The sequence below is a fragment of the Oreochromis niloticus genome, linkage group LG13 (assembly GCF_001858045.2).
Source record: "Oreochromis niloticus isolate F11D_XX linkage group LG13, O_niloticus_UMD_NMBU, whole genome shotgun sequence".
Classification (NCBI taxonomy): Eukaryota; Metazoa; Chordata; class Actinopteri; order Cichliformes; family Cichlidae; genus Oreochromis; species Oreochromis niloticus.
This window is the reverse complement of record NC_031978.2, coordinates 25,563,523-25,584,602: the sequence shown is the minus strand read 5'-3', so window position 1 is coordinate 25,584,602 and position 21,080 is coordinate 25,563,523. Positions and strand designations below refer to the sequence as shown.

The 21,080-nt window shown below is 38.7% G+C and overlaps 1 protein-coding gene across 2 annotated transcripts; it reads right to left on the bottom strand.

Moving 5' to 3' along the window:
• Positions 1–974: 974 nt before the first annotated feature.
• fam204a (family with sequence similarity 204 member A) lies at positions 975–21,071 on the bottom strand. Of its 2 annotated transcripts, none has more exons than XM_005473825.4 (8): positions 20,719–21,071; positions 20,334–20,427; positions 19,420–19,450; positions 18,701–18,806; positions 17,110–17,199; positions 4,664–4,773; positions 4,398–4,480; positions 975–4,303 (listed from the first exon to the last, which is right to left on the bottom strand). In XM_005473825.4, exons 1-7 carry the CDS (start codon positions 20,932–20,934, stop codon positions 4,429–4,431), a joined length of 699 nt encoding a protein of 232 aa, XP_005473882.1. In that variant the 5' UTR covers positions 20,935–21,071; the 3' UTR covers positions 975–4,303; positions 4,398–4,428. The 2 variants fall into 2 exon arrangements, with proteins under 2 accessions (XP_005473882.1, XP_003441277.1); XM_003441229.5 differs by having other exon boundaries at positions 18,701–18,803.
• Between the last annotated feature and the right edge of the window lie 9 nt (positions 21,072–21,080).

The window sequence follows — 21,080 nt, the reverse complement described above, 5'->3', positions numbered from 1 at the left end:
AGTACAATCTAACACACATCCAGCTCAATGCCTACACATTTTATTCCTTCTCAAATAACTTAAAAGTAACAAGAAATCGTTTCTCCTTCCATAAATTTCCACCCCTGTGTAGCAACACTGACGTCGCAACATCACGAACAGCAGTGTGCTTTGCTAAAAAAAACTGAACTGGACCCTTTTATGGGCCCCTTCTGGCCCAGAGCCCATATGTTTGACACCCCTGTACTATGATCTAATATTCTGAACATGTGATTATTCGTACTTCTTCTGAAAGGAGGAGCATGTTGGTATAAAACATATCAAAACACAAGTCACGTGACTTCTGCGTATAAGGGTTAATTCAGTATGAAGGGATTGCTGCTGTCTTGTGTTAGTGTTAATTGATCAGTAACAAGTTCAGAGTAGTTTAGAGTAGTAGTCCTCTAATCAAGCCTGTGTTTGTAATTACCTGCTGTACTGTAGGTGCGTGTTCTTCATATAGGAACTCAGTAATAAATTACCACACAAACTGGAGCTAGTGAGGCCTTTCCTGAGACAAATCAAGGTAACGTTAATTACACCATTAAATTCATTTTCTCAGTGTAAATCCCCTCCGGCTGCTTTAGATCATGCTGTATCCATTCTTAGGTCAGTGCAAGTTATACATTAAAGGCACATTTATACACGATGACTAAAGGGGGAGTGTTGAATCACCACATGCTCACTGTTAAAATCAGACTACAATAAAAGCTTTTAACAGGTCAATATATCTGTATATGTTGCATGACAACCTAACTGGTCAAAAACATAATTTCCTCCCCTTTTTTCCAGGTACTTGCTCTGCTTAAGATGTCATTACCTCTGTTGGGACTGTTAAATGGTTCCATAAAGAAAAATGAAATATTCATTAACTTGGTTAATAATTCATTCAGATAAAATGCAATATGTGGTTTGCAGAATGAAGATGAATACGTAATGAGTGCATGCTCAGCATATTTGTGCGTGGGAATGTTTTTATTTCGCGATAGCAAAGGGAGAAAATTAATTGAAAGTTCATTTTCATTCTTTTGTTCTACAAGTCAGGCTAAATGATAAAATAGATGCTTTCGAAGCAGTTTTGAACTAAGAAACCATTAAGAGGGTGTATATGTAACCCACATAATATAGAATAGTTTTTAATTAGTGCAGAGTAAGTGCATTTAAACAGTTTTTATAAATCGTAACTATTAGCCTGACCTAATTCACACACTTTGAGAGAACTGTGCGGAGAACTTTGTTCTTTGCTGCCTGAAAATTGGAACCATAACCTCTGCTTATCATGTGACACGAGCCTGCAGAATGAAACAGCGCATTGATAATTTCATGAAAACTTTGGTCACAGCTGAAAATTTTCCAGTCGCTGCTCCAGATGTCAGATCCAGCCTCCTTACTCTCCCGTCCACAAACAGCGGTTAAGTGTGTGCACGCTGCCTCGGTTAACAGGAGAGTGGTGAAGTGTTCCCACACCGCCTCACTGCAGTGTAAACACCGCTCATCCAAACACTGTCAAACTAATTTCCTCACACCACAGAGGTTCATTTTGGCTTTCAGATGAATCAATTCTTCCTCTAATTATCAATTGTGACACCCATAATCACTCTAAGAGTGTAGCGCTGAATAAATGGCATGTCTTTTGTGTTATAATTCTGTGCATCTTGACAAACATGACCCATTAAACAACCCTGTGGCCTTTTTCGAGAGCGACGATTACACTAATTAAAACTGCAAAACATCTGAGAGGGCTGCCGACGTGCCAGAATTAAGCAGGTCATTAAATCAGCCAAGGAATATGTCAACATCCACGCTGTCTGTCACTCCCACTGTGTTACTTTGAGAATAAGGTGTGGGGGAAAGGGGGGGGCTTGTGTGCAAGAATACAATCATAACTGACATGATATCAAATATAAAAACTGACACGTTACAGCTCTTCTGCTTTGGCTTGAGGCACAAAACAAAATAGGACATGAGGCACTAATAAACTAAAAAACAAAACACATCACACTTTGATAATAAAATGTAAAACTCTTGGTTTGTTTGTTTTTTTCCTTTTATGAAATGCCAAAGTGGTGTTTTGGCTCTCAGCTCCACTCCGTTTGGAAACCATTAGGTTTCCAAATGGAGCTGAACTTTAAAAAAAACTCAAAAATGTGTGAAAAAAATCCCCCCAAAAACCACTGCGGCTAAAATTTGATGTGAAAACAATTAACAACACACAAACAAAGCCACCTTCCTCTGAGCTACACCGCGCTCTAGGTGTGAAGTGTTTTTCAGCGTGGCTAGCCTTTATCGGCAGCATCTCGGAGATCTCTCCTCCGAGTTAATCCTCTTCCAGCCGGCGATAGCAGCAAGCGATAGCGCCAATGTCTTGTTACCAGCAACATATGTTCCCTTTCATACAACAGCAGCTTTCCAACCATTTAATGGGATTGTTGTTGTTGAGGTTTTATTTATTTTTTTCTTTCAAAGCCTGCTTTACACAACAGTTTTCCTAGAAGTGGTTCGACATGTGCCCAAGGAATTTGTCTCTGCGTTTCGCGACAAATCAGCCCAGGTCAGGGGCTAAGATTGGCCTCCAGTAAGAGACTACTGAAAACACCTCCTCAACATGATGGGAGAGGAAAGTGGATTTTCCAGCTTAAAAGCAGACTCATCTCTGCTCAGGGCATTATGCTGCGTTCAAAGAGATTAATAAGTGAGATGCTATTGATACGTCGCTGCGCTGCTCTTGGATCAGCACCGGTCATGTTCACTGACATCAACTAGTTTTAAAATAAGGCTACATGACTACAAGTCCACGTACTGTGATGTTTTTTTTGTTCTATAATCCTGTAGCAGCAAAAAAAAGGAGCCCGGTTTTCTTGGAGCACCCTTATCTCTGGAAAGTTCTGCAATGTTTGTGAAATACGCAATAATCAGACCTGCATCCAGTAATTCCCTGTAATAAATGTCTTGCGCTTAAGCACTTATCCAAAAACTTTCAAAGGCCATACATTTTTTTTGCTTCCTTCCTAATTCTGCTGCCGTTAATGAAGCATCTCTGATGTTTCCTCACTCTTCAGTCAAGATATATTTTTCATAGCATTCATCAAAGTGAAGAAATCCCATGTTGTACTTTGATGTGCTTAACACAGTTTTAACTTGTGTCTCATTACAGAGATAATTAATAGTTTAATTAGCACCAATTCCTGCCAACTGACAGCTTCTCTGACACAGTCACGTGACATGAGAGGCTACAAAACAGTATCCTGTGATTTTTTAAAGTTCACCAAGTTCTCTCGCGCTCATATTTGGATTTCCTTAGCTCAGGTGTTTTGCGTCATAATGACCTACAAACTTTTAATGCTGATGTTTTGTTAAATTTACTCCATACTGATGCAGCGAGCCTATGAGAACGCGCCTCACCAGGGGACAAAGTGCCCAAATATGTGAAATGCAAACAACTTAGGTGGATTAATTTTTAATTCTTATTACCTTGAAGCAAAGCAGTCGTTTTTTTTCTTTTAAAGTGGTTTGGTTAAAAAAAAGGGAAAAAAAAATCAAGCATTATGACTAAAAGTAATTATCTTTCTTCGGCTTTTTATTGTGCTTGCTGGTTGCAATTAACACTTCCTGGAATCTGAATGAGCATTTCAGAAGTGTTGAGTAGCTGCGGAGGCAAGCGCTGCAGATCAAAAAAAAAGAAGAAGAAGAAGAAAAAAGATCAAAGTAAGAGGGAGAGGAACGGTTTTTAGACGAGTTTACAGATGCTGAAGAGAGCTCATCACACAATGAGTAGCGAGTGTAGGCTTCGAGAAACAGCGTGCGCCTCTTGTTCAGGCTCCGAAACAATAGCGAGTCTCCCAGCATGGGCGAGGGCCAGCAGCAAAGCCTCTGTTTCGAACTTTCAGTTTACGACTGCTCACAACAGTTTACAGCAGCCAAATTTCATTTTCTACTCCCAAATCCTATCGCACATTATCCTGTACATTGCATTAGAGCTCTAATCTTTCCTTTCTCTTCCCCAGAAGAAGAAAAGAGCGCCTTCATGATTAACCCACTTTACAGCAATAAATAAACGCGTCATCCAGTAATGTACACCAGATTTAATTTGAAGGGGGGGGGGGCAGAACGCTCAAATCACTAAAATGTAATGAAAAATAACACAATGCAGACATCAGTGGGTGCCTTAGGAATTAATTTGAATGCTTCATCATTTTTTTCCTCCTTTTTACTCTTTGGATTGGGTTTTTTTTTCCTCTCAGCCAACTGCTGACTTTTCTCCTCTCCCATGCTGCTGCTGTAAAATCTTCAAAATATACAAAAAAGTATAACAAGAAACATGATCAGTCTGCTACACACATATACATATATATATATATATAATATACATATATATATACATAAAGTCTTGTTCTTTTTCCTCCGTGTTTGTCACATGTAGCCCATGTTGCTTTTGGTTTCCCACCGCCTCTTCGCCTCAAAGCTGCAAAACAGAAAGAAAAAAAAACAGTGAAGCCCTTATGAATACATTTTAGCCATCAACTTCAATCACACTAGCTAATTCAAGCTTCGGCGGCTCCATCTTAACTGTACTTGAACCCAGAGTGGTCGCGCATGGCAGAAATGATGGCAAACATAAACATGAGACCAGAGACAGACGTCATACCCCCAGGCTATTTGCTTCTTCCTTTTCTGCGCTGCCCTCAAAGCTTCCTCTTCCTGTTTGCCTTGCACAAAGTCACGGCAATCAGCAGCTTGAGCGATTTTCACGGCCATCTATTTGGAGGCAGACAGAGGAGAGGCTCATTAGAGAATGAAAATCAGTCTGTGGCAAGAAAAAAGCCCCTTCTGACTGATGTGTGAGGGTGGCTTCTTGTCAAAGTCTCTGCTGCCTGCGATGCCTCCTCCACACCACAGCAAAACTGTCATTAAACCAAACGACACGTGAATGCCGTACAATCCTGCAGTCTAGCAAGCCTGTCAATATGTGACGTCAGGATTGAGTGCAACATATTTGACAGAATGTGACCACGAAAGCCTGCATTATATATTTCATTCAGTAGGAATAAGTGCTATTTTATGTATGTGATGAACATATAATAACATCTAACCCACCGCTTATTCAGTATGTAAACAGTAGGTTTAAGTAATTCTCTGCAACAGTACATCTGCAGCAAACATCTGCTTATTTCTATGAATCATATGTACAATATATTGCAAGTCATGAAGCATTTAAAAGAAAAAAAACTAAAAAAATGAAGTCAATATGTGACCAACTTTTTCTAAAAGGTGCATGGCAGACGGGTTGCCCCATCATCATGGAGAAAATCTGCTTCAACGTGTTCTGTTTTTATATATTATCCCAACGCCTGCGTAGTCAGGTCTGCAGCAGGACTCGATGTACTTGTTTTTACTGATAATTTGAACCCTCCTTGATGTATCTGAGCAGCTAAAGCTTCTTACACACTTTCTAAATGAATGCTAAACTTGGAAGTTGGGACAGCACCTGCTTAGACTACAAAGAAATGTGGAAAAAATATCAATATCTGCTTGTTTTCTTTGTATTTTGTCAAAGAGTAGCGAATAAAGTCACTCGGCTCTCTCACATTTTAGATGCCAGATGATAGATTGAAGAAAAAATACCACATTTAAAGACGTTAAAGAATTTTTAGATGTTGTAGAGAACTAAAAGGTCGATGAATACTACGCACAGGTCTCTAACAATATTAACATTTTGTGGGCACTGTTTCAATAACATTCTCACCACCATATATTTGATGTGTTTTAAGAGTTGCGTTTTTCATCTTAGAGTTTACAGTCTTTCCCCCTCCATCCACTCAGTGCCGTTTCTTTTAGATGCCTTTTTTTTAATGTGCAAATGAAATACTAAACAAACAATGAGAGACAATGTCAGCTGTGCTGCCTCCCCCCCTCCACTTCAAAAATGTTGCAAAGGCGTTTTCCACTCGTCTCCAATTGTGACTTTTTTTTCGGAGCAACGCAGGCAGTCCCTGAAATCAGAAGTGAAGAGAATGACCGTGACTGTAAGAGGCAAACATTCAAATCCCAGGGAAGACATATGTGTGTATTGTGAAGCAGAATAATCCCAATAACCCCAGTCACACAGAAGCACAGGAAACAAAGGGAAAAATCCTGCCCCCTCTTTCACTCCTGAGATAGGTTTATTATTCAAGCAAAGGCAAACTTTGATAAACAACTTGGAACAATTTCACCAAACCTTTGGGTAATTCTTTGTAATATTCAGAGTACAATCAAGGGGGAAAGAAAGTCTTAAGGTAATGAAGAAATGTGCCACCACTGCGCCACTTGAAAAAAAAAAAGACCTGCTGGAAAAAAATGTTTCAATTATAATTAAGTGGGATAAACTTTATTAGAAAGACTGAAACTAAAATATCTCCTAATGCATGCTGGGATTAAGCAGGTCAGAGCGAGCAGGCAGGAAAAATTAAACTCTAAAGGCTTTTTATCACCATATTTCAGGAACCAAGGGTGTAAAATGTTCTAATTTGGGATACATTAAAAGCCATAAAGGTCTTTCAAAAAGATTAATGGTACTTTGCTTGGATTTAAGATAAGGGCTCCGGCTGGCTGCAAGTACTGGGCTCTGGCTGGGCCCTCAAGGCATTCATCTATACAGTCACTGGAAGATTTGTGAGAGCGTCTGCATAACCTGAAGCGTACATACTATGACAATTCTCCAGTTCTTTGCCATTTTTATAGGTTTTAAATTCCTCAAATCATGTTTTCTCCTCTTTTCTCCTCCCCTCTCCTCTTTAAGAGAGTTATAACGAGGGAGGGGGGACGGTTGCTCAAACATTTGCAGTAGATTTGCGAGCAGATAAAACCACTTCAGGGTGTTCCCTGCTCCTTGGCAGAGCGGCGTAGGTGCTAAATGCTTCTGAGTGGCTCTGATGCATGCTGAGATTATAAACCACACATTTATTAAATTGTTGACAAATCTGAGAACAGCTCTTGCTCTCTGTGTTTGCAAAAAAAAAAAAAAGAAACCCACACTGGCTCATTCTGGGAGCAAATCAAACGAAACTGCATGATGCTAAATGGTTTCATTTGGAGATTTACTGACAGAGCTTTTTCTTTTTGCCTACACGAGGATTACCCACATTAACCTGCTCTCCTGTGGGGTTGCATTTGAAATGCAAAAGGTCTTGAAAACACGCCTTCCTGAACATTCCAAAAGCAAAATTAAAACCCACTTCCATGCCCCTCATTTCCCCCTCTTTTAAATTCACAACACAGCTTTTACTACATTTAAAGCATTGAAGGTCTTTAATATTTTCCCTGTTTCTTTTTTTTTATTTTATCTGTTTAGTCTACACTCCCTGATTGTCTTTACTGGGGCTCAACATTAATGTCAACCAAGTTACCTAGGAGACAGAACAGATCAAAGAGACAAAAAACCCCTCAAATGTCTGATTAATCAAGCCTGCAAACAGCTTATTTCTTTTAGCCTGCATGCAAGTATGAAAATGAGATTCCGAGAGCAGTACATTGTGCAGATTTGTTCATTCTTATCTGAACAAAGCCAGCGGCAGCTTATTTCATGGATCACTGGCACTGTCAGCGCTGTGGCGCCGAGCAGGTGACGGCTCCTCTTTCTGTGGCGAGAACAAAATTAGCAAAAAGTCGGCACAAATTAGCCTCTCATATTTTCAGTAATATGACATTATTTTTCATTTACTTTTTTGATCCACTTTTCAGGATTTTTTCCTCCCCCCTCCCCTTGCGTGCATCTTAGTGCCAAATCCTTTCACATCAGAGGCTGGGGAAAAATAAGAATGGAAGTACAAAGCAGGAATAAAGGCAGGAGACAGGAAAACCTCCTGCATTCTTTGTTTATGTGGCTCCTAAAAGGCAATTCTTCCCACTCCACCACATATTAATGTACAATTAAATGTCCATCACATGCATGTTTCCCGTGCCTCATTTCTCTCTCCCTCTCTCTCCTGTGTGGCCTGTGTGCAGCCCTGCTAAAAACAAGGTTTATTCAGAGGATTAATTCTCTGACCTTTGGAAGATTTGAAGGCAAAAAAATTCAGCCTGCACAATGCTGGCACTGCAGCAGCAGCAGCAGCAGCTTAAGGCCACTAGGAGGGTTAAGTCAATAGTGCCGTTTTCTGTTCATCCATGTTTGGGTCGTCATGGAGATTCAAGCAGAGACCCAAACATGGGGCCTTGATACAAAAAATAAATACGTCAAAATTTGCATTGCGTGTGTGGAAATCACGCACAAAGTTGCTCATAATAACGCTTTCACACTTTGTTTTCATTTGTGTGCCTGTTTTACGTTGCGTCCCTCCTTTTGTAGCACAGGGATCATAAAAACACTGTGGCAATTAACCAGCCAGTGCAAAAAGACAATAGCTGAATGGGAGATGAGAAAAATACGTCTCCATGTGGATAAAGTGTTAAAGCTCCTATTAACAATATGAAATAAATGATGGCTTTAAGGAAGAAATGGCCTTAAATCCATTCATAAATTTCCTATCCAGGAAGCCTCTTCCAATTAAAACGTGTGAGAGGTGGATTAACAAGGGCTATATGGCTTTGCCTCACTAAATCACCTCCCCGAGCTGCTCTGCTGCATTTGACGTGTAAACGATTAATGACCAGCCTAATTCCCTTATCACACTACCTTAATGCCTAAATAATGTGGCCTTAGTCAACTTTGGAAAGCAGGGCTATATAAGAAAGGAATGAATATCAGATTAGGCAGCTTGTGTGTTATTTCAGCATAATTTCTTAGGACTGAGGTGGAGGGGGGAAGAAAAATGTGTCTCTGACTGCTAAGCCTCAGTGTTGCAGCAGGACAGGGAAGGTCAAAAGATCGAGGGGTCAATCAGCACCACCCATATCGTATTCAAAAGAAAAGATTTTACGAGATTTTATTCAGTTAGTCCGTTATTCAAATCTCCAAGGTGGACCAGGGCTGAGGTAAAAACAAAAAATCCGACCCTAGAATCACCTGGTGTGTCCAATAAAAGGAATTAGAGGTGCTCTCTTGCTGCTGTTTTTATTATCAAGTCGTCTACAGATTATTTACATGATTCACGGTAAGTCTAACTTGTACTAGGCCTTTGGAGGGCCAGGTCAACACCCAGTGATAGTCCTTTTATTGTTACAGAACACAAAGGAAAAGATACTGTCATTATTTCTGAAAACGTCTCAAAGTAATACAAATTGACTTACACAAACTAAGATTTTTTTTTATTTCAATATAAGAAATCAAATGTTACATAAGGAAATATAGTTTTTTATTATTAAAAATGCATTGAGTCTTTGCTCTACAGCTGCACTTTGTTAAAAAGGATAAATTTGTTCATACCTGCTGATTTGTCTCAGGAAACAAATGATTATTTTGTTGATATAAATTTTGTCCATCAGTTGTCTTCAAATTGATTTCGTCCAACATAAAGCCAAAGGGCTGCTAATTGTACATACGGCTGAGCAGTTTAATCTATCAACACATTATATTTTATAAAAAGAAGTAGTGCAATGTGGAATTAGTTACCACCAATAAAAGATGTTTTGGCCATTTTTTTGTTATTTGGGGTTTTCATTTACTTAGTTCAGAAAAACTCTGTGGTGAAGCCAGACTATAAAGTTGAAGGAATTAAAATAATAGAGTAAAATATCTCAATTTTTTTTAATGTAAGCAGAATATGTCGCTACTGTTCTCCAATGGCAAATGAAGTAATTGTGTACTGGACAAATTGCCATAGCTTTTCTTAGGAGTTTAATAGTGATCGGAGAAAAGGTAAATCACTGATTGTCAACGTCTAATAATGAAGGATGAACAATTACAATGTGTCACTGTTTTCATTATAATACAGTCGGAGTATCATAGCACACACCTTCATGCTGTTATATTCCCACTACAGTGTCAGTTTTCTTTGGGGCAGCCTCATTAGAGCTTTTTGTCATCTTGCCTCCTCTTTGACAAACAGAATTACACGGAAAGCTAAAAACAATGGCACTTGAGGGAAGGCACAGGAGAACAGCAATGTCTCCATTTCCTTTTCTAGTAATCTGATCCTGGATACATACAACATGTCATCTTTAGGGAATAGACAAAAAAAAAAATCTCTGAAAGTTCGTCTGCTTTGTGCCATTCCATTATCTCGCCTCCTCTGAGTAGGGTAGGCTTATTAGCAAGCTTTGAACTCACACTTACAATAATATGCCATCAACAGTTTTATAAGCTAATTAGAAAAAAAACTGTTTAATTAATGAGTGACTGGCAATAAAATGGCAATCATGAAAAAAGAAACCAAGGGTGCTAAGCTTCCACTACCACCAATTAAGGCCTAATTACAAACAAATTATATATGTGTTTTGCTGTGGGCTTTAATTTAAAAAAAAAATGGCTTTAATTAAAAGAGAAAACATGCTAATTAATTAAACAGCACACAAATCTACATTGAAAAGTATGCTTTGTCTATCAAGTAATTAATGAAATACAATAATCCAAATGAGATTCCCAGGCATTTGATAAAAGCTTAGTACCCATTTCAAAATCCATTTCAAAATTAATGGGCGAAAATTTAATGTGAGTCATCCAGAGATACAATAAAAGTTCATTCAGTGATAAATTGCTTATGCTGAAGGAAAAATGAACAAAGAGGAGAGTTTCCCTGAACTCTCTGCGAGGTGGCCTGGGGGGGCTCGCAGGGGAGACGGAGTCAGACTCCTTCTCTGATGTGGGGCGGGGAAAGTCAGGATCTGATAAAGCCTACTTTCCACAAAAGAATCGCTCATTAATTTTTTGATTACAAACACAGGGCATGCGGGGGGAAGGTGGCGAGAAGAAAAAAGGTGTTAAATAACATAAATATCATGAAACACTCTTAGTTCAGCTCTTTGTTTCAACTAAGCCACCATGTCTCCTCTGACAAAATGCCGCGCCACCTTTGTTTCACAGCGTTTAAGCGAGGCTTTCCAAAGGGTAGATTTCAAGGACAGTGGGGCTTTTCCTTTCAGCAGCTGCACTATTGAAATGCAAGCTAGAACATAATGAGGGATATTATAACCATCCGCATGTTCAAAAGCTACAGAAACTATAAATGGCTCCAGTTAATACATATTCATATGGCTAATTACAATACAATCTATTAGGAGGGACTCATTTTAAACAGTTTGGATGTAGCACGTTAATATTGCTCAAAGTGGCATAACAAGAAAGGTCAATCCAGACTACATGTAGCAGTTCTCATTAATAAAGCTACAACCTATCACTGTAAGGGTGATGTACAGCATGGAAGGCATTTGCTTACAGCTTCTGACAGACGAGGATGATATACAGTGAAACTGCCTAAAAAGTTCAACGCCAGCAATGCCTGAGAAAGACGACGCCCGATTGATATCAACTATTTGCCAATCCATCTGTGACAGCATTTATAATAGCAGATTAATTCAAATCTGAAAAGTAAAGAAGATAGAGAAACACCATTCAACCATATTCTGAGTGTTGATGTTTCACAGTTTTTCCACCTAGAGGGCACTCTGCATCTTCCCTGTTGGGAACACACATATCAGGAAGAGCGTAAAACCTTAACTATTGTAATTACACATAAAAAATGTTATGGAAATCTGTTTATCTTTTTTAATATGAGAATATCAGATTAAATCACCAAATACCAGTATAGGTCTTAAATGTTCCATGCCGGTCAGCCTCTAGTCTAAAACATACTGGGTCGTGCATAGTTAGTGTGAATGCTTGTAAAAGCATTCACAGTATTGTTGTTGTAATCTTTATTAGTGTGAATGCTTGTAAAAGCATTCACAGTATTGTTGTTGTAATCTTTATTATTATTATTATTATATCATATTCCGTACGTTTTTGTGCATCTATCTCCTTCAAAACCGTTCAACTTAGAAAAACCATTCAAACACCATTAGATTCCTCTTCTTTTGGACAAGTGTGCTTGTATTTTCTCATTTATAACATTTATATTTTTAAAATTATTCAACTTTTTTCAACAAAAATTTCCCATGTATTTCAATGGGGAGACCCTTCAAATTCTCCTTCAACTTACTCCTCTTTAAACTGTATGTACTTCCACATACGTTGACATAGATCCACCATTCAAACTTTAAAACGAAGACAAGACATTCAACTATTCAACTTGTATTTATCTTTTCAATATCTATTATACTTTTTCTTCAGTTCCAGTTTAAGTTTCATGATGATTTTTCAGCCGTTTCAGAGTTTATAATGGGTGTGTATGGGACGGAATGTTGGGGCTAGAGTGAGACAGCTCAACTGCCAGAGTGAGAGGAGCGAAAAAATTAATCTTAAAATATTTTTTAAAACTGCTGCTGTGTCCACAGCGTTTGCTCTACAGGTATGATTTTACCCTCAAAACGTAGCCATCGCTGTCCTCTTTCATCCAATGTGTTTACTATTGTACTAGGTGTTATGGTTCTTTCATAAATGTCACCAAAGCACAGCCTCCTCCCTCCAACTCCTCCATAGACTCTAATGTTAAAATGGCTCAGAAGGTTCGTTTGAAAATCAGAAGAGCATGGTGTTTTTACACTGTCACCACGTCCATATAATAAACTCCACAGGCATGAAAACTGAGAATTAGGTAGACTGGACATTGCTGCCGCTCACGGTGAAAGAATTTCGTCAATAGGACCTGTACTTTTCATTTGGGAGCGATTTGTTTCGACCTGACTTTTCTGTTCATTTTAAGCAGCAAAAGTGAGGTGCATGTCTGTGTGCGTGTGTATGGAGCCATTGGGTGCAGTCACTATAGCAACCAGGCTCACACCTGCCTGCCTAACGAGCTCTGTCTCTCACTGTGCCAAGATTCATCTTAAACACTTCTCTTTAAACTGCTGCTGTGTCCACAGTGTTTACTCTACACCCATCATTTTACCCTCAAAACGACGCCATCGTTGTTCTCTTTGCAACAACGTGACTTTGAAAGCTCAGACATTTAAACTTTTTAAACTGTGTAGATCCAAGTGGAGGGATCACATTTTAGTAATTCAGTGATTTAAAGAATATGAAATTTTAATATTCATTCAGATGTTTTCTGACTTTAAATTTTCTTTTGTCATTTCTTAGGTTTTTCTAATTTCCATTTAAAACATTTTCAACTATTTTCCAACTTCTTCTCTGTGGATGTCAGCTTTTAGCAGTTCAGCACTTTTGTTTTCAGGCGAAAATTTCTGTATTTTTCATCTCATTCAAAATTTTTAACTTAAAATTCAGCAATTAATTCATTTCAGTGCATACATTCAGATTCAAGCATTCACACTGCAGTTTCTTCAGAAAATGCACTTTCTAGTTTGTTGTTGTTGTTGGTTTTTCTGTTGCAGGGCATAGGCTGAAAAGAAAAACTGTCTTTTAAGACACCTTCTTTGTACTTGTGGCCATGTACATGGGGCTGCTTCCATCCTGATGGTGAGGCCAGCAGCAATGCAACATAGTTTTTCATTTTTCATATCCTTAAGCTCCTGGAAGTCATGAAATGGACCCGACATCCATGTTTGTGGCAGACTACAGAGAGTTTCTGTTTTGAAATGTTAATGCCACTCTAATAACTGTGATGACAGCCATGGGGGAACTATAAGCTCTAACACAGCATGATGGTCTTTTGTAAAGAAAGATACCCACTTACTGTATGTGAAGCAAATGTACGGATACATTCAAAAAACAGATCAGTGGCTCTGTTTAATAAAAATAGATATTTCATTTTTCATGTTGATTGAAGTACTACAATGAGAATGTGATTAGTGCAGCAAAGAAAGTAGTATACATTAGTGTCCGATTTAGAGTACAGTCATTATAGAATAAGTACTAATTGTTCAGAAAATTGCATGGTTCTAATAAACCTTCAAAGGACTTATAATAATTTGCAATAGTAAGCTGGCTACATGTCGAGCGATGTGCCTGTCTCTCAACCAATGAGAAGCAGCATAGGTTCCAGGCTCCCACCCCTGCGGCCCTGAATTGAATCGTTAACAAGTAGGGTGGATAGAAAAGATGGATATAAGATTTTTGAGTGTGATAACCTGGTATCTAGGTAGCTTAAATCACCTCCCTGAGCTCCTCTGGTGTCCCACAGGGATCAATCGTTGGTCCACTGCTCTTCCTGTAACATGTAAATCACAATCACACAAATTCCGGAGGGAATTTTGAATGTTTTGTGTGACGCTGATGATTTAACGGATGGTTTAAGCTTTTGGGGGGTTTTGTCAACAGGTCAGACTCAAATCTGGGCCGCTGCAGTCTGACAATGTGAGCTAAAGTGGCGCCCAGTCAAAAAGTAGAGTTAGATGTAGAAATTGAGTAGATTTCAGTACCTTATAGTCGTGTGAAAAAGTAAGTATAACCCTTTGATTGCTTTGGTTTTATTGCATTTGATCCTGTTTGATACAGTGACTACAGATAAACATAAGATAACATAAGATTTTCTTTACTACTTATCAGTTATAATCTTTTCATACTAGCTCATTTACCAGGAACAGAAAAATCAATCTGCTAAATATGAGCTGCTGGATGCTATCAGGCCTCATGACATGCTTTGAGCCGTTTATAGTGTATGTGTCTGTCACTTCTTGTTATGCTAATTACAGAATTAATTAGCCCGTACGCAGCTTGCTGCAGAGTAAAATAATGTGCAGTAATCAAAGGATGGAGACCAAGTCTTAATTGGAGGACTTGCACCTTTTAATCTACTGAACTATTAAGACTACTTTAGAGGCAAGGAGATTTTTACATTGTTTTGTGTCTTCTAAGGCATGTGAAAAGAAATCTAAATGTGCTGAGGAGGATCAACAAGCATCTTTATGAGAAAAGAAACTATCTGTATAATTTATTAAACTACATTAGGAAGCTTTGGAAATGCACTATAGACAATACTAAGAATTTCTTTAGAGGGGTAATATGTTTATTTAAAAAACTGAGCATGTCTTCACGAATTAATCTAAAAACAAAGGCTTTCAGCTTTGAAACATATTTAAAAACTGTAATGAGAATAAAAACCCACAACCTGCAATATCCAAGCCGCGTGTCTTAGAAGTTTGACAGATGAAAGAAGACATATCTCAGAATTTATAAGGAGCCTTCAAAACAGGTTTTTACCAAATTGTTTTAATGTTTAGATTAAAAAATGAAAGAAAGGAAGTAGAGCAAATGGAAATCATTAATTGATTTGTGGGAGCTCAAAACAGCAGAAACAAACATTTCCGTCTTACAAAAGAGGGGATTCTGACAGCAAGCTCTCTATCTTTCTTCTATTTCCCTTTGCTTTGAGGAGATAAGTGGGAATGCATTAGATTGAGGATGAAAATACTCTGAAACATTGTCATCCAACATGTACCAGCATTTTCTTTACAAAACAATGCCTAGAGGGACAAACAGGCCTCTTTAGTTCTTCACAGCTGTCGGAATGCTTTTGCATTTTTCGCGAAGAAAACCTGTTCCTATTCTTCGAGTGAAAAGCCTGCCACAATCATGTCGGGATGTTATGACCGTAAACAAATTAAACATCTAAGCAATTCCGTGCCAAATGAGCCACTCAATTATAACCTTGAAATTGATTCTGGCCACAGTGGAGATTATTGATCCTCTAAATGTTTGTCACAGTGCTCCTGTCAACGTGAACAGGAAGGCGGTAAACAAACACTCTGGTACTAAATACTATCTGAATTACAGGCTGCATTAATATACACTATAATCCTTTATAACTGATTCAGAATCCCTTAAACTTTCTGGCTTTTAGCTTCCATTTCTCTCCCATTATTTTTTTCTTTTTTTACCATGAGCAGGACTGCTTGTCTTTGTATTCGAAAGAAAACCTGTACAACTTTGCATCAGCTAGCATTTAGGGATTTAAAAATAGTCAAATCTATACTCTCTTGAAATGAAGTTATCACTGCCTAACAATGAATTGCGGCTGCCAAACTGCTGTCAGGTCCCATCACGGCTCTGGCAAGACACAAGGCAGGTGCCAGGGAGGCGAGAACCTCAGCTCAGGCTAAAACCAATCCACCAGCGCTCTAAGAGGCTTTCTGAAAGTACAGCACAGGTGCCACTCACAAGAGCTTTCATTTAACTCCCTCATATTCGATCACTCTGCTTGCAGTTAGAATGGAAATATGAAAGGGCTCTAATGCTTGCACACCAATGTCTATTACACAATGGAGATACTGGGTCACAAATGTAATGCTCACACAATTAGCACAGTTGCTATTTTCATTTAGAAACCTCCTTATCCATTCAAGAGGTTCTGGTTGCAATTTGTTTTTCGATTACTTGTTTTAAATCGAATCATATCCAGATTTTTTTTAACGAAAGAAATCACATCATTTTCACCTCCTATGTGTCTTCTCCACAGCAAAGCCAGTAATGGCTCTAGCTGCTGTCCACTACGTGAACATGAGAGTAAAAGTTACATTTTTGAACACGACGTTTAAATAACTTTAATTTTTCTGTTGAGCAGCGTTAAATGGACGGCCCCTCCCACCTTATAACTCCAAATTGAAATCCTCAGATGCCAGGAAAACCTGAGCCTGTTCCATCTTTTTGTTGCCACTATTACAAAATGAAAATGCTCATGCGACGCTGTAAGCAAAATGCATCATAAAACAAAGAAGTTTAACTTTGATGCTCTGGCGGAGAAGTAACGCTGCAGCTGTATGTCTTTTTAACCACAATTATGTGTGTGTGGGCTACATTTTATGCTAAATTAGTTTCAAACCACTTGATCCTTGATGCCTGCCAAGGCGGTTAGTTACAAAACTTCAGGCACTGCATTTAGGGACATGTACACTTCAAAGGTATGAAACTCTTACCTGGAGAATGATTTAACAGTTGGCTTGAAAGCAATGTACCCTTCATTAAAAAGCAGAGCCAAAAGTCCTTTAGACACTGCAGCACTTCAAAACTAAGGGGAGGGCTTTCCATTAACTCAATGGAAAAGAGCTGCAGGACTGAATGGTGGATGTCTGCGTGTGTTTTTGTTCCTCTATGTCTTTGCAGCAGAAATGGCCACGGATCCATTAGCCTGATTTGTCACAGCGGGAGCACCCCAAAGATCTCTTATCAGCACAACGTACCTCTCGAGTGGCGAGTCTGTCGCTCATCTCCTCCGCCTTTGCAATGTCCCCTTCAGCTATGGCCCTCTCTATGCTCTTTTCTAGGCCGGACTGCAGAAGAGGGAAAAAAAAAAATCAGTTTTTTTTTTTTTTTTGAAATAGGGGTAGAGAAAAAAAAAAATCAAAGAGTAACTTCAAAAGTCCCCAGGGCCTTATTTTTAATATGATTGCCATTACTACAAATATGTAGATTTCGCTTCACAAATGAAAACCTTTTTGATTGGATATTAGTGGGGAAATCTTAGAAATGCTACAGGAGATTACCAAACATAAATGTGACTCTTTAATTACACATTTCCATTACAGGCCTAAGCAGAGGGGGGTGCCGAGAAGCCCCCGGTCACTGATGGCAAGGCAGTTCTGCTGTGATGAGACTATCTCAGCGAGCCGAGTACCAGATTTCTTCAGCCCCCCCAAATTTCATCATGGTGGAAAAAAAAAGATACACTGGAAAGAAACTGCAATTATTAATGTTTCTCCTCTGATGTATTGTTGACTCACTGTAAAAGTACAGTAAAGTAAACATCAAGTTTTAAAGCGCAGAATTATTTTTTCTCTGTGACTCTGATTGGTCAGCTCTGATTTAGTGTGCTCATTACAGTTCAATGTCCTGAACGTACCCGATCCGACTCGTGAACTCAGTTATCACCGGAAGTTTCTCACAAGCAGAACTCAAACGGACAGACGATCATCGTTTATGCTGTGAATTGTGTTTAAGGCTAGGGTTTGGAAAAGCTGCTGCAGATAAATAATCACATCTGGCAACTGTGATATAGTTTTTCCTCAATTACCTCACTTCAAATTGTTTGAAAGACTTGCCAGACTCGAAATAATATATTAATTACAAGGATCTGCATTTGAGTGATGAAAGAGAACCTCATTATGATAATGTGGCAAGTTCTGTTACATTCAGCTTGGCACCCCATTCAAAACGAGGCTAAATTCATAAAAAAAAAAGAAAAAACCCTCAATTTTATGCTGCTGAGATAAATTAAGCACAAAATACTCCAAAATAATCATTAAAGGGATTTCACATTGAAATTAGAACAGTTCCCATTCACTGGGTCACTCGTAATGTTCATCAAGCTTGCAAATATTTTTGCTTCATTAGCAATTTGCAGTCGTTTTGCATTAAAGGTTTGGTCATCTTTAAGAGCTGAAATGCACTCAAATGGAAGAAAGTTCAGTTGTCTTTGTTCCAGCTGCAGTCACAGAGGCTGTAACCATCTCATCTTCTGCCAAGCAACACTTAGATTTTCAGTCTTTTTGCAGGGGAAGAAAAAAATCCTACATCTCACTTGAATCTTAACCACGCTAGAAAGCAGATTCACCCTAATCTTATCACTAAACGTAGCTGAGCATAATCCCCAATGTAGTTCTCAGTGTCAGGTTGAGTTATTATAAAGGTTCTCCTAATCCACATGTCATATCACGTAAAACAATGAGACGGTACAGTGGCAACGAAACACAAAGGATGTGAAGGTGTTTCTAACAGCTAAGACAGACACAGTATTAAACCTCAGAAGATAAGTTGGAAGGCAGTCTTTGTTACCTTCGGAGGGGGTTTGGAACATGCAGGGGGATGAAATCGATCATTTACACCAAAATACTGCTTAAGCCCATCCCAGTGCTTCTCCAGCTCCTCTTGACGCTCTCTGCTGACAGAGAAAATGTCTGTTAATGCTCATGTAGACCAGCATTACAATAAGACATATTTAGTGTCCATCTTTTAATTAACTTGACTATATTTCTTTTGTTACCCTTCTAATCAGATCTATGTGTTTTTCATACTTTGTGGTGACAGCATTTTGTAAAGGAGTTTGCTGATGTACTGGTTAATGATGGGAACTTGATAATACAGATGATTCAACAATTAATTGCTTAACTATCATTAAGAGCATTTCTTGTGTTTTTACGAGAGGTCCCATACTATACTGTGCACTGCAAAACAAGCATTTACTAAAGCATGCTATAGGTTAGGGAGCCACTACTTCCTGTTTGTGTAAATATGACAACTTGCTACCATTATGTGGAAAGTGGAGAGTTTTCCTTTTTATGTGTTAGTGTGAATCAGACACAATATTGGTGCCAGATGCTAAACAGTGCTGCATTCAAAAGTTTTAGTTTCTCTTGAAGACCACACTTTTAACAGCCCATTTACTGCTGGTATTCGCAACATTTACAGCTCATATGGATAGTTTGACAAACAGGAAAGGAAACATCCTTCACTTTACCTGACTATTCATAGTCTGTAATGTTGTGTAACAGTACCTTGTTTCTGCAGGTTCCCCACTTTCTGCTCCTGTGAAATTACACACAAAAAAACAAGTTAATGATATGCACGTTTCTTCTGTACTAGTCTGCCTGTCAAGTTCACTTTACATCAAGGGCCACGTACAGTCCACTTTGATCTTAAGTGGGCCAAACCAGTGAAATTCCCCTTTATGTAGCAGTTTAACTGCATATTTAATACCTGAGCTATCTCAATATAAAAAAAAGAAGTGCAATTTCAACATAGTGCAATTACACTGTCGTTTAATTGTTTAACATCATTACACTGGGGGAGTATGAATGGTTTCGGGAGAAGTCTTTATCAGTAGACCAAGCTGTAAAAATGTATGAACATATAGTTAAAAGTCCCCCCAAAAATTTATATCTTCCCTCAGATTTTCCAAAGACATTCAGTAGGCTGGACTGGAATCCTTGTCTTGCCCCCGTCCTTATGTTTCGCACCCCTGATATTACTTTAGTTGTTAAGTAGACCATGTGTACCAATAAGTTGCTCGACTACCTTTAAGGTAAGTTTCTATCAAATAAAAAGGTTTATTTTCTTACAAATTGACCAATATTTTGTCCACTGGAAAAATGTGCAAACAATTAGAGCCTGACTGATGAACTGGTTGGCCAGTGTTATCAACCAATCTATCACTGGTCTATCACAAATATATCAGTATTATAAATACATTTTGCTATAAAAGGTGCTCAGGTGCTTATTTTATAAACACTGTCTTTACACAGTATGTCCAGCAGAGCTACTCAAGTTTCACTTCTTCCAAAACGCTCTGCACTATCTGCAGCACCTGCAGCAGAGCAGAATAAGGTACTAATATTGGCCAATATATTGATATTGGAACTACTGAACTCTTCAAAAACTCCTCCATATGTTGGATGTAGAACTACATTACCTTTCTTTCGCTTTCTTCTTTTCCTTTTTCTTCTGTCTTCTGTGACCTTTAATATCCTTATATCATCTTTCTTCCTCCGCAGATCCTGGAATTTCTTAAAGACACATACAAAGTGAATACAGCATAACTACTCTTGATTCTTTCCTGCTGCAGCTGTACAGATGTGACATAAGAAGAGGGCTTCAAAACCCTGCATTTCTCACTTCAGATGAACCGTTAGCTCAAGTCTGAGCTGGGCTGGGGGTATTGCACCAATAGTAAATGTAAACTTAGAGATAGTTAGCGTGAAGCTAACTTTCAGAGTTAGCTTTATTTATACAGGCATCACTAAAAACAAAGAGGTTAGCCTGTACCTAGAATGGAAAATAAGATCAATACAACATACTTGCCACATTTCCTGGGATATGCCAGGCATACTGCATGTCGGAGAGTCACTGTCTGCAGTGTGAGTCGGTTGTGACTCCTCCAGCGAGCATGTGTTTTTAGCAGAGCCCTTTTCAAATTGCCTCTTCTCGTCTTCTAAATCACCCGGCTTGTCCTCCTCGTCATCTGGACTGAGGTCGTCTTCGGTTAAACCACTGGGCAGGAGTCCGCTGTACATAACGAATCAATAGATTATATTCAGCATATACGGGTAATTTATGATTGCACTGTATTTTAAACGGTCCGTAATAGGTAAACTACAGATTTCCACAACAGTTGTTAGGAACGACTGTCATTTCCGGGTAAACACTGCGACGCTGCCTG

Coding starts and splice junctions, on each gene's coding strand:
- fam204a (XM_005473825.4), bottom strand. CDS start 20,934: ATGTACAGCGGACTCCTGCCCAGTGGTTTAACCGAAGACGACCTCAGT. Junction 19,451..20,333: donor AAGAAGAAAGCGAAAGAAAG/GTAATGTAGTTC, acceptor GTAATTTCACAG/GAGCAGAAAGTGGGGAACCT. Junction 4,774..17,109: donor ACAGACTCGCCACTCGAGAG/GTACGTTGTGCT, acceptor GCCTCCAAATAG/ATGGCCGTGAAAATCGCTCA.